Genomic DNA, 13,733 nt, shown 5'->3' on the forward strand with positions numbered 1-13,733 from the left:
ATGGAATAGAAAGGTTACAGGTTGTATCAGGAAAAACAGATTTACCTGTTGAAGGGGAGAAAAGTCTGAAAACACGAAGCACTCAGAATAAAACAATGCTGGTTGTTAGGGGTGAAGGAGAACAGAGTGCTTTGATTTTGTTCTGCATGAAACCTTATGGATTGATTGGGTGTTGTTTTGGGGTTTTTTTTGCTTTTTTTCGAGTCTGAAACAACTCTCAAAGATGGTACCTTGGTTACCATGAAAGGGGGAAAGATGCCGCTTGCTGAGGGCTGGCGTAATGTCAAAATGTATGTGAATAATGGAAGTCAGGCAGTTCATCCCAATCCAATGTTCAAGTGCCTTGTGTAGGTACAGCATGAACAAAGAAGCCATGGATCCTCCTTCTCCAGTTTCAGTGTGTGTCCTTGCGTGAGCCAGCTTTGGGCAGGGGTGGATGACTGGAGTTACTGAGGGAGCACTGCCTCAGTGCTGTGTGGGAGCAGAGAATGGGTTGGCAAAAAGTCCTTTGGCTTTTCATCCACATTAAGTAGGTACAGCTGACCTAAAGTGCTGTGAAGCTTTGCAATAATATTAAGTAAATGAGGGTGCTAACTGATGATAGGTTAGGATTGGATAATCTGTGTAGAGGTACATTTTTTCAGAATTAGATTAAAAAAAAAAAACACCCAACCCAAAACTACCTACCATCCATCCTAGCGTGTAATGGCCTTCAGGAGTATTTAATTTTGAATAAACACTTACTGACTGGCAAGTAAATGGATGAAAGCTTTATCCTGAAGCATTTTTAAAAGAGATATGTATGGCATTTGTGTACTAAAAGTATATAATTATTATTCAATTCATTCATTATACTTTGTAATAATAAATACAAATGTGTAATTTTGATTTATTTTTCTTTTTTTCCAGCTCCAGTTGTTAACCGATACAACAGAAGAGTATCAGGTAAGGTTTCCTTTTAAGACTTCAAAGTATCTGAGATGGTTTTGAAATGTGTATCTGACTAAAGGAATTACATTAAAAATGACCTTTCTCTTATTGCCTTATTTCTCATACTTCTTGCATTTTTGTTTGAAATAATGAGAATTGTTTCTTAATTTGCTGTAGATGCTAACGGTCAATGCATTTAGAGCAGTTAGAAAACAGAAATATGAGGGGATGCTCCCTTTTTGTATTGTTTTAGTCCCTTGCTTGTGCAAGTGATATTTATAGTTGTTGAATTAGTGGCTATTCACTTGTTCTAGAGACACAGATTATGCTTATTTATTTGTTTGTTTTCTATCTGAACCAATATGAAATGCTTTAATAAGAAACTGTTATTTCCAAAAAATTGCTTTACAAGTTGATTTTGAAGAGTATCACATGAACAGAATGTTATGTACAGATGAGAAGGTATTGTGTTGTTTTATCATTTGAGGTGCAGTGTGAGCTTTGCGTGTGGTACTTCCTTTGTTTTGAAATATTTTACTAACATTTAGTTGGTCTGGAAAGTTGTGATTCTGGTTTGACAGATATCTTTATGAAAATGCCAAGGTATTCAGTGTTTTCTCTCTAATTTTGAGTTTAAGTCTACCCAGTTTGTAATTCATGAAGACAATCTGACATGGTTTGGGGTATGTTAGTTATGGTGAGGCATTGTTGATAATATATATACGTGGTATATAAATAAATGTAAGATAAATACGTGTTTATGTGCAAAATGTCTGTCACTGTTAGAAAGAACCACACACTCACCATCAGGTTGAAGTGAGGAAAGAAGAAAGGAAGTTTATTATGGTTTGAGGTTTAAATAGTATTTGGAGTTTGGTCAAGGATTGGTAGATGAGAGGAACACCTCTCTGACCCCAGTGGTCAATTCAGAAGTCCATCACAGAGGGGTATGCAAAAACAACTAACTTGTTTATGTTACACGTGTGAGAAACTCCAGTTCAAGAATGTAAACAATCAGGGCGACAAATGTCCTTACAGTCATGCAGTTCATTTGCTTTGCTACTGGTTGCTTGGATATGATTAAGAATATAATTGTGTATTTATGCCACTACAGACAAATAACTGAGTATAATGAGAATTTCATAACTATTAAAAATTGACAGTGCTGTAGTTTTGAGATATGATTACATGAGAAATCTAGGCAGGATAAGACTGTATCTTGAATGGTGGAGTTTGATGCTCTGATAGTAAATACTGAAAGTCATATATCGTAGAGTATCATAATTCGGAGAGGTCCAAGACACTGCATTTTCTCTCTAATTCAGCTAATCCATCCTGGAACCTGCTGATGGAGAAAAATTTTAGAAATGAGGAGTGAATACATCTTAGACTTAAATTTAAATAAAGGCTGAATTATTTCCAAAGTTAAAAAATTGAGCCTTAATCAGAAAGCATTTGTAATATTTTTGATTTTGCAATACTGAAATGCAATTTTGGTGCTCACACAGTAATGAGCTTCTCTTAGCTAAAAAACAGGTTCTATCATTTAGGGGGTCTAAAGGTTAATGTGAACAACTAAAAGGCAAATGTAAAATTGAATTGCTAACTTGTGCAATTAAATTAAGGAGGACTTCAGTTACTCAATAATGTCCCTGCTTCAGGAAGAGCTAGAATAATTCAGAGTTTACAGTTCATATTAGAATTGCCATGGAGACAAACCGTAATAGAGTATGTGTAGAATATTACTGTGTGTTAAATGCTTTCCACAATTAAAATAAATGCATTTTCTCTCTGTATACACTGAATAGGTCACGACCAGTGTGGGATTTGTTAAAATGCAAAGGCGACGCAAACACCATCCATGTGTATACAAAGAGATGCAGTTTTCCTTCTCTTGGCAGGAAAAGTAGAGAAACTGCTGGTTTGGGGTGGGGGGTTGTTTGGTGGGGTGGTTTATTTCCCTCCATACCTGCTGTTTCTGTCAGGACCTGCACAGGAATGAGACTGGCTAGGCTCTGCTGCCTTACTGAGCTCAGCCCCCTGCCATCGTAGGCAACCACATTTTACAGTCCCTTGCATAACATTAGGGACTGATTTGCTGGGTTTGGTGCTCTGAATTTGGTTTGACTTGTGTGTTAGATGCATTATAGGTTTTAAGCAAGTCTTCATTCTGCAGTTTTTTTAAGATAGCTTTTGTCTTTATAAACCAACAAATAGCAGCAAACACTGAACCAATGTTGCCTTACAGATTACTCATAGTATCTAAATGTTTCTGGATTTAACTAATAAAGTAAAGCAGAACAAACCATGGAGAAGAAAAGCTGGCACATAATTCTTTTTCGTACTTGCATTTAGTGCATTCTTTTGTGGCCTTCTCTTCAGAAGAGCTTTCTGCCTAGTCCATGTTGAGCCTTGTCAGTCCAACCAACATTTCTGTGTTTCCAGTGCAGTGTGTGTTTGTAAAGGGGAGTGAAGAGCAGAATTCAGTTGCTTGCTGCTATCAACATTTACATGCACAAAATCACAGATTCACAGAGAATTTAAAAGCTAACATGGGATGTATTAAGTAAAAATTCAAGCAAGAATTGTTCTCTTTAAGTATTTGGCTGCCTAGGGAATTACAGCATTGTCCTTGTTCTCTAGGTCAAAAATAAAAGAAAAATGTAATTTTAATTAAAGGAAAAGTTGATAAAGTGATTGTCTACGTTATATACAGTTTATGATTAATGATCGTTCTGATAAGCCATTTTACTGTAGATGTGTTCTTGGAGGCTAACAAGTGTTTACTAAGCTCTCTTACAGCAGTTAGAGAATCTTTTTTAGTTGCTTTATTAATTTATTAATTTTAAACTTGGAGTGTTTTCTACTGGTTGGTTGTGATTAGTTACCTACAGGTAACAGGATGATCATGATTTCCTTGGTGCACTATTGCAAATTCTGGAGATACGTAAACCCATAGAATAAATCTGTTCTAATGATTACTAAATTTTCATTTAGGTGTTTATTTCTAGTTATGAAACACCTAAACTGTTCTGGCAAGTACTGCCAATGTTGTAAATATTTAGCTGTCATTCTTTAAGACTTACTCAAAATGGACTGTGCAGTTGGGTCATCCTGGAAGAGGGGAATTTATCTAATCATGTCCATGTAATTATTTATAGAAGTGCAGAGTGGTAGTGTTCTCATGAAGAGAAACAGTCTTTTCCATGGAATGCTTGGAGGGAGAAGGAGAAATGAGAGCTTGATGTTCCCCTAGAAATTAATCTAGTGAATAGCTGGCTTGTGTGTGGAGTGTTTGGCCGTGTAACATGTTGAGATCCATGGTGTGCACACAAACAGTTGGTCATCTCTAATTTGTATCTGAGCTGGTGGCTGACTTCATTAAAATAACCCTGTTTGTAAAATCATAAACTGTATCAATGGTAGAAACTAAAATGGAAAAAAGCCACCCCACTAATCTGAAAACCTCCTAGCTCTAGGGTGCCATAGACTGTGATGCAATTTCAGTGCGGATTTCCCAGTGGAGCAGTTGTCTTGCTGCTGCTCTGAGTTAGCAAAGTGCGAGCCTTGTGCCAGTGTAACCTGTGTGTTCCATGGATTGCTGACTGACTCTCTTTGCCCAGGCTTGGATTGAATTGTCCTCCCAAGAACCGGACTGGATTGGAATTCATACTTGTTTCATTACATTCCTTGATCTTCCTCCAAGTATAGGGGCTCCTGACAGACTTAATTATGTTAGTCACTTCATTTCTGTAATGGAAGGCTGCAGAGCATGGCAGGATCTCTGCCCTTGGCTGGGGACTGACTACGTGGTGCAGTGAGGTGGCAGAAACCAGTGAAATCGGTGAATTCAGAAGGCAGAAATCTCCTTTCTCAATTATTTCAAAGCTGTTTCAAAACTAGAGGAAGAGAGCGTTAATATTTGTCCCACTATAACAACTGGTACATAACACCGAGGAGAATTTTGCTCCTGGCAGGATATGAATGAGAAGTTAATTGTGTTTTTGGAAGGAAGAGTGGGACGCCCACTAGAGTCTCTCTTGTGCATAGTTTCTCCGCTTTTAGTTTTAGCATATTTCAGAAAAGTGAAGTTTTTCCATAGATTTCTGTATTGCCATTTCTAGACACTTTTGATTCATTCCACAGAACACCCACTCTCCAGCAGATTTACTGATTTCTTCTTGGGATAGGAGAATCTGACAAAATGACACCCGTACCATACATGTGTCACAAAAGGCTTTCATCTTTTTTCTACAATTATTTCTGTTCATCTGAGTGACCTGGTATAATATACCTCTTTTGCATGTGCCTGTACTCCCTCACGAGCCTTCCTTTGGCCTCAGTGGGATGACATTACAGTTTTCACATTCAACAACTCTAAGCAGAGTAATTGACCTATATAATCTAGGGAAGTGATATATTAGTTATTTCCTTAATAGTAACATGGCTGTCAGGATCTGTGCCTGTTTTCATGTTAATACAAAAAAATAATCCAATGAACAAGATTTGCCTCAGTTGGTCCTTTTGGTGGGGCAGCTTTCAGCAGAGACCCAGTGGAGTGAGAAGGATTAAATCTATTCTGGAGCTGGGTGCTAAGCCCTCCTCTGAGATGGGGTGGCTGAATAAAGATTTCATGTGTAGAGGTTAATTTTGTTTAAATGTCCTAACTGAATCCTGTTTTCCTGTGTATAACAAACATTAGCATTGTGTGGAACCCTGACAGTTGCCAATTGTCAGTGTCCTCAGCAAATGCTGGATTCAGAATCAGTACTTTTGATGTTTCTCTTGTCTCTAGCAATCTGGTGTGACACTATGGCGTGGTGTGTGGGTTTTTTGGCGGGTTTTTTTTTTGGTATTTAAGTAATTGTGTGTTTTTAATAATGTGTAAATCAATATTCCTTGACGGTTTCTGGCTTTTTCTTTCCTCATCACATAAGCTTCCATAAGAGGCCTTGACTATTGGCTCTTCCAACTCACTGATTCTTCTCTATTTTGATGGTGGTGGGGATTCTTTACCTTGAGCTCTTCATTAGTCTGACTTCTGCCAAAGATGAGCAATCATCTCATAGTGTACATATGTTGCTAAAGTCTGATATTCCTCTGTGCCTTCTAGTGCGATACAGCATTTTCTTCACACCCTGGCAAGTTGAGAAATCAAGATATGATAATATTACACATAGTAAATTTCTTTTAGTAGCTTTTAGTGTTTTAAAGTGACAGCTTTAACAAAAATGGTTTTCTAATAAAGCCTTTCTGTTAATTATTGCCACACAGCAAGTTAGTATTTGGTAAAAAATACTGTTTTGAGATCCTGTTAAATTAGATCATCTAAGTGGTAGCAATGAAACAAGAGGCAGTGCTTCTCTTGGGAGGTTGTTTTGAGTATTTTCTCTTGCAGAATACTATACTACTTCAGTGATAAAAATCTCAGCACTTGAAATCATCAAGGGAGGAAGACTGAGTGATGACTGATTTTCTCTGTTCTCTTTGCTGTGTATTTATCTGAATATCAGTGGTTGACTTGAAAATCATGATCTGGTTTCTTGAAGCTATTTAATGAATTTCTATATTGATTATTGGCCATAATAATGATGTAATAACTTCTGCTGAAAGATTTTCAGGCAGGTAATAAATGGTAAGACTTCCTAGTTCAAAAATCCGCATTTTTACAAATGGCACAGTTTTCCTGTATCAACAACCTGAAGCTTCTATGATTTTTTGCTAGCCCTAATGATTGCAAAACTGATATCATAACTAAAGTGAAAAGAATTCATTTTAAAAAATGTTGATATGAGCAAAAGCCAAGCATGTGGGATGACAGATGAAAGTGGTGATAAATTGTGTGGGTGCTCTCCTGTAAGAAAGAGTCTGAATCATTATTCATTAAACAAAAAAAGCTTGTTTTCTCTGTTTGCAATATTGGGACTTATTTAAAAATTCCTGGCATGTGATTGACATTCAGTGAATAATAAAAAGCTTATTTTTGGAAATTAATAGTCATGACTTCACAAGTAATTGGATTTCACAGTGTTGTGAACAATTCTGCAGGATTTTTTTAATGACATAAAGAGAAATACAGCACTGAGAGCATCCTTACTTAAAATTTAAGTCAGTGCAATACTTGGTCAGAAGAAATCTGATCCAGTCTGCTTAACGCACGTAAGTACTACAGTGGAGTAGAATATTTAATCCTTCGTCTTTTTTATTTATTCTTTCTTAATAGTAGTTCATGGCTAGAGTGTTATATAAAAATTAGAAGTCGTTTGTCCAAAGTCAAATGTTTTAACTGAAATTAGCCCTTATGAGTTGGGAGCAGAAGTATAGCTATGCACATTTTTTAGCAAGCCATGCAGTATGGATCAGTTTTTCAAAAGTATTCAGGTAGCGAAAGGTGCAAGTGATTAACTTCCATTAATTGTTTTACATTAAAGATCTTTAAAAAGCCTACATAAATGTTGGTCCATATCTTTGTACACGTAAATACTTTTGAAAATATCAGCCTTCAGCTGATTGTTGAAATAAAATTTAATCCTCCCTTTGATAGGTTGGAATTTAACTTTTCTCTTTTGTGTGATAGAGAATTTGAACTCAGGAAGGTTTTTATTACGGAAATTAAAGTCCAAATGAAAATATTCCAACATGGTTTGTTGGTCAACACACCTGAGGAAATCTCAAAATGCCTGTCACAATACAGGCTAAAAAAGGCATTTTTATACTTAGTGCAAAACCTGGTGCTGTGATGTATCTTTAGAGTGACCTCAGAGGCCAATACGATTTGCATTTTTCTTGTGAATATGTAAGGTTGTGCTTCATCCCTGTTTTAAGATCAAGTTTTAGACAAAGTCACAAATGTTGTTATGCTCCAATATTGATTAATACACTCAAGCAAGTTTAGGTTGCTGTTACTTCAGTTTAAATGTGAAATAAGTTGAATAGTCTATCCATGGAGAACAGAAAAGTTTAAACAGACTTGATTTAAATATGAAAGGATGTACTTTCAGAAACTTTACTTGGTAGTTTTTAACACCAGAGCACCTTGCTGAGTCTGTGTGTAGCCCAAAATAACAGAAAACTTTGTAAGAATAGTGAAAAACTCACTATAGGGAATATAATGGCAATATGGACACTCACTACAGGAAATACTAAAGCGATCTCAGGAACTGCTGTGAGCACTCATTTGAAGAGAGACTCGAATCAGGGCTTGACTTTGGGAGGTGGCTTGGGCACTTGGCTGCCTGAAGCACTTACCTGATTTGGTGTGTTTTTCCCATGTGTCCAAAATTTGGGAGAGAAAAGACCCTAGCTTTCTTAAGCTCACTAATCTTTTCTAATGGAAAAACACAAAACTGGTCATAAGTAAGGCATACAAGTTCCAGCTGATGAAGTTCTAATCCAATATTAGTCTTTTGCCAGACCACTTCAAGTGTGTATTTCCTGGGAAGACAATCCGTTTATTCAGTGAGATGCTGAAGTCCAGAGTTGGCTCATGCTGGAAATGAATGAGTGAAGGAGTTACACCTTTGCCATGGTTGGTGCTCACCAGGATATTGGAATTGCTCAGCAGCCACACAGGAATGGGGGGGACTGGCCAGGCTTTTCTTCAAGGGCTCCAACAGTAACTTCCCACATTTCCTGCTTTTCCAGCGTGCCAGGAAAGGAAGCAGTAGTTTCCAAGCACAGGGACTTGGGGGCTTCCACATCATTCCTCTGCACACAATCCTTTTGTGTCAAGCCAAGCTAATTTTTTATTGTTCCCTGTTGCTACAGGTAAATAGATGCCAGTTGTTTGATTCAGGATAATGTGGTTTTTAACATATTTGGACATTGTCCAGAAGTCTTTGAAAATCATATCGTGTAATTGATTTCAGAAGTGCCTTCTAACACTTTGACGTACTTTGGTTCTCCGTCATTACAGATGTCAGAAAGATACGGGTAATCTTCATTGCTAAATGAAATTTTAAGGCAAAAAGTGCTTTATTGCACTTTTCTCAAGATGATTTTAAAATATTATTTGTTTTACTGCAGGTTTAGCAGTTCATATGGCAGAATTGCAAGTATAAAACCAAAAATGCCTTGATCTGTAAACTGAAAGAACATTTTTTATTTCTATTCTAGAAAAACACTTTTCCTGTTTTATTCCTCAGCTAAATTCTCTTTTACATCTACAGTTTGCAACTAAAAGCCTGTAAGCTACATGCCTTTTAAGAGGGAAGGCATAGATTTGAGCCATTTCTTGGAACTTGTGGTGTTCTGATGTAAACTGAATGGAAAGTGAACATTCTCTGTGCTGTTTTTAACTCAGAGAAAATATCACTGTTTCAGGCACATAAGCATTATTGGTACTGAATTTCTGGTTCTATCTGCCTTGCTTACGTAACACATTTAGAAATGTGTTAAGATTTATGTGATGGGCTAAACCAGAAGATCATTAAAGCAGAAGGTTTACTTCTACAATTGTGAATCTGTGTGCTCTGAAATAGTAGTAGCATCATGTTTTCCAGGAGACCTTTTTTATGGATGACTATCTCATCGGTAAGGCTCTCTTAGAAGGCTTGAACAAGGTCAGCAGCATGTTTATCCATTTCAGCCTTCTGATTTCTTAACTTGCGAGAATAAAGCTTGCTCCATTTGAATTTCCCAGGCTTCACCACATGGAATAATATGTAACTCCAAAATGCCCTGCTTCCATTTTAGATTTCTATTTTGATGTAGTAAAGGGAACTGGAAACAGAAGTAGCAAATGGTAAATTACTGTTTTAAGATTGAAAGGGCAGTATTTTGCTTTCAGTAGCTATTGTTTCAGAGCTGTTTTCTCCAACTGTCAGCCACTCTTAGTTCTTTCTTAGTTTTGTTAGTCCTCTGCCATGATGGAAGCATTTTTGTTGTTTCAATTTTCATGCAGACTTAGTTCGTACTGCAAGTCCCAGATGACACCAGTGTGTGATGGGATGCTGGGCTCTCATGTTGTGAATTGAGATATGGAAGCCCAAAGTACAGGAGTCCCAGATGTGGTTTAGTTAGCAGATGATTCTGTGAAATCAGGAAAGATTGTCCCTTGGCTTCTCCAGCTGTACAAGAGAGACTTGCAGAGTGTTTATTTTATCACCAGAGTGCTTTCATCATAGGTCCTCTGGAAACTGTAAATTTTCAAATTGTCAAAAATTACAGTTTAGGAATTACAGCCTCACAAATTTATCATTATTCTGCAACCTGTGGCTTCAGTGAGGTGAGAGAGTGTAACCCTTCAATGTGTGAGCATGCAGAGTGGAAGGATAAGCTAAAACGTTTGGTATAACTCATACATAAGAGCATTAAGTAAAAGTTGTGCCTTGATATAATTAAATAGGCAACTGTACGAAGCAAAATGCAATGATAAATAGCTGTTGGTTTAGTTGAAAAAAAAAAAAAAAAAAAAGGCAAATGTCATGTTCATTTGGTTATGCCAGAGAGGTAGGAGAAGTGCTTAGGAGAATTCTCTCTCTAGTCCTACATTGGCACAAGTTTTTTGTTTTAATTGCTCCTGAGTAGGAGGAGGATTTAACTGGAGAAGCATTTAAATAAAGATATACAAGCTTAGGATTGTCTTCTGGAGTTTTGTTCCAGTTCAGTAAGACCCTCAACAAGTTGCCTCTTAGTTTGGTAGGGAATGTCTTTTTCTAACAGATCCCTGGAGTGATTCCCGGGTGCTGGGACACCTTTGGTCTGTGGTTTGCTCAGTCCCTGAGTCACTTAACCTGGGGCTGGTTTCCAGGCCAGAGCCTGCAGGTTGCAGAAGGAGTTAAGCAAAACAAAACAAAAAAACAACCCTGAACAAAGCCTACCTCGGAATAATAAAGTAGGAACGCATTGTGTCTTGTTAAAAGTGCTTTTTGCTTGTCTTTAAAATCTAGTTGGAGCAGTATTGTCTGCTTGTAATGCTTTCGTTATATGTGTGTAAAGATAGGAATCTAAAAGAGACTGTGATTATTTACTTTCCGTTTATTATTCCAGTTCTTTCATCATGAAAGTTCTCGTTTGCCCCTAGGGAAATGTAATTTTAAATACTTTGCCAAATCTTGCTGTAGTAAGTGAAAAAAAAAAAATTAATGGCTATTCTGCTGTAAGGCATTGTCGCAGTTGTTTTACTGTACATCTGATGATGAAGCCTTTTAAAGAAACACTTAAAATCAGATTTTTATTAATCTGTATGAATGTAATAAGAATATTTAAGAACTGTATTATTCAGAATATATAAAGCAAATGCACATATGGAAATAGTTGTCAACCAATTGTCATAATTTTAAAGGGCTTATTATGTTGCCTGTACTTATGCATCTTGGGAGAAAAGATGTCTGTGCATGTAAAGTTGGATTTCCTGCGAAGAAAAAAACCCCATTATCATAAAAGGTGGCATTTATAATTGATTGTGCAGTCTGTTCTGAACTTGTTACTGAAAAGTAATATGAAGTAGGAGTGTGTGACAATGGTGTTTCAGTTTTGTCACAAGCCATTGTCGCCGGAACTGTTGCATTTCTCTTTTCATGGAAAGAGAACAAACTGGAGAAGGCTGATTTAGATAGATAATGCTATTGGAAAGTACATAATCATGGTGGGGAAATGGTTATCAAAGATTTCTAAAAGCAAGGTTAGCAAGCACTGTAACACATCATGCACTTCTCTTGGCAAAAGTGTTTGTCCAACTTGTGAACTGGAGTGGGGTCTCTCCAAGCTCTACCTTGGACCTCAGTTCTGCTACTCTGTTAAAGTCATGGACCTTGAGGAACATGGGCAATGTCCTCATCAGAGCTGGGCATTTTCAGGTTGACCCTGGGCTGTAAGCAAGGCTTTGGGTAGAGCCAGGTGAGCACTTCAACCTGTTGTGCAAGAGAGGCAACAATGGCTTTCTGCAGAGCAAGGTGAAACAGTGCAGGATTTTAGGGCTCTGCAGGCTCCATCAGTGTCTCAAAGGCTTTTTTCCTGACAAAGTGATCTGTGCAGCTTTTCAGCCTGAGCAGGCTTTGGGACCAAGTGTGGAGTGTGCCTGAACCTGTAATCCTGACTGGACAGAGCTGGTTTGGCACAGCCCTGCTGAGTCTGAGTGCTTTTGTAGTTAATCTGTAACACAGAAGAACTCTGCCTGTGACTCTGCCTGTGAAGAACCGACTTGATTTGGTTTCCTTTTAAATTTAAATGACATTTGAAGCTGATTCAATAACGGAAAATCCATTCTTTTACTTTCCTCCCCGAAATGAATAATTTCCAACTATTTTTCCACTGAAAAAAATTGTACACTTGAATTGACATTTATGGCCATGCAAGTGGTTGCATGTTTGAATATTCTGCTTTGGTATTTGACAGAGGTTTGATGGGGTGTTTTTTGCTCAAGTCCTGGTTATTGTAAATCATGTCTCAGTTACGCCTCCATGACAATTAAGAGTGAAGTCAGGAGGTGGTACTGCTGTGGGCTATCCTGCATCTGGAGATTGCCATGTGGCACATAAAAGTGAAAGACCAGTCTTTTAAGACCCAAGATCTGAGTTTTGGACTGATGCAACAACATTGGTTTTAGCAAAAAATTTACCCTTGATTTCAGTCGGTTCTCACTAGTGAATTGAAGGCTGGAGCAGCTGATTTTCCTGCACATATTAACTGTTCCTTGGGTTTCAGTGTTGCTTTTCTTTCCAACTGTCATAAATGTGAAAATGGTTCAGGTGGTGCAAATGGTTGCAGGTTCTGTTTCCCACTTGCTGGATCGAGGTATGAATCTGTCGTCTGCTTTGACATGGTGAGATCTTTCACTTGAGAAACAAAGTGCAATTTCTAAACCAAAAAGTTCTGAGCTAACCAGCAACAGAAGTGAGAGGAAACTTGACGTTGTTTCCCAAGTGTGGAAAATCACATTTAGCTGTGCCAGCAAAGACCTGTGTGTAAGTGCTGTTCAAGCTTCCTAATTCATCTGACTGCATCGTTTTGAAGTGCAACTCAGCTGTCAGAGGGAATGACAAGCCACTGGCTGTGGTCATCTTTCCAGCTGGCATAGTGCTCCCAGAAGAGGCTATGCATCTGTCCCTTGAGAGACAGACTTAAAAAATGCTTGAAGCTTTGACAAGCTCAAATGCAAAGAACACTGCCTTAAACATAGTTTAAGATTACTCATCTGAATAAATAACTGAAAAAGTGGTTCTACATGTACTGCTTTGAGTGGATTTTTGTTAATGGGTCTGATAAGATCAATTGGAGGTGATGCATCCTCCTAAGTGAGGAAGAGTGAATAGGATTTCACTCTGCAGTGCAGAAGGTGGGATCCAGAATTGAAAAGAGAGTATGACAGGGCATCTATTTGCTACTTGTTTCAGTAGCAATAGGAATATTAATAATGCATTCACTTTACATAAAACACAGAACCTAATTTCCCTTCTTTTGTGTGTGTTTGAAGGTGTGCAGGCATCAGCCTCTTGGCTATTATTTTGAAAAAAGCAGTGATCTCTCAGGGACAGGGATGGTGTGCATTTCTCTTGGAGGCTGTTTTAACTTGCCAGAGCTAAATGCTCAAACGTTACTTGCATACAGATTTGTATAGAGTGCAAGGCCTTTGATCTTGACAAAACACATATTTTGCAGAACACTGTTATCTTGAGAGTGATTAAAACTTGCATAAATAAAGGTGGTGTTTGTACTGGCAAACTTGTCTTGCTACTTCTCCTCTCCCCACCCCTTGCTTCCCCCTCACCCATCCACTGCTGATGTCACTGCTGCAGCTACAGAGATCTCGGTTGCTTTCAGATTCTGTCACCTGCATAACAAAGCAGCGATGGAGCTGTATC

At 37.9% G+C, this 13,733-nt stretch overlaps 1 protein-coding gene across 1 annotated transcript in view; it reads left to right on the forward strand.

Annotated features, from left to right (window-relative positions):
- PRKAR2A (protein kinase cAMP-dependent type II regulatory subunit alpha) overlaps window positions 1–13,733 on the forward strand; it is a 60,579-nt gene that overhangs the window by 22,988 nt on the left and 23,858 nt on the right. Inside the window, exon 2 of the mRNA XM_083869155.1 lies at window positions 910–945. Coding sequence (XP_083725281.1) covers window positions 910–945 — 36 coding nt within the window. The remainder of the gene's footprint in view (window positions 1–909; window positions 946–13,733) is intronic.

The sequence above is a fragment of the Zosterops lateralis genome (genome assembly GCF_965231275.1).
Source record: "Zosterops lateralis genome assembly, chromosome: 11".
In the NCBI taxonomy this organism is placed as follows: Eukaryota; Metazoa; Chordata; class Aves; order Passeriformes; family Zosteropidae; genus Zosterops; species Zosterops lateralis.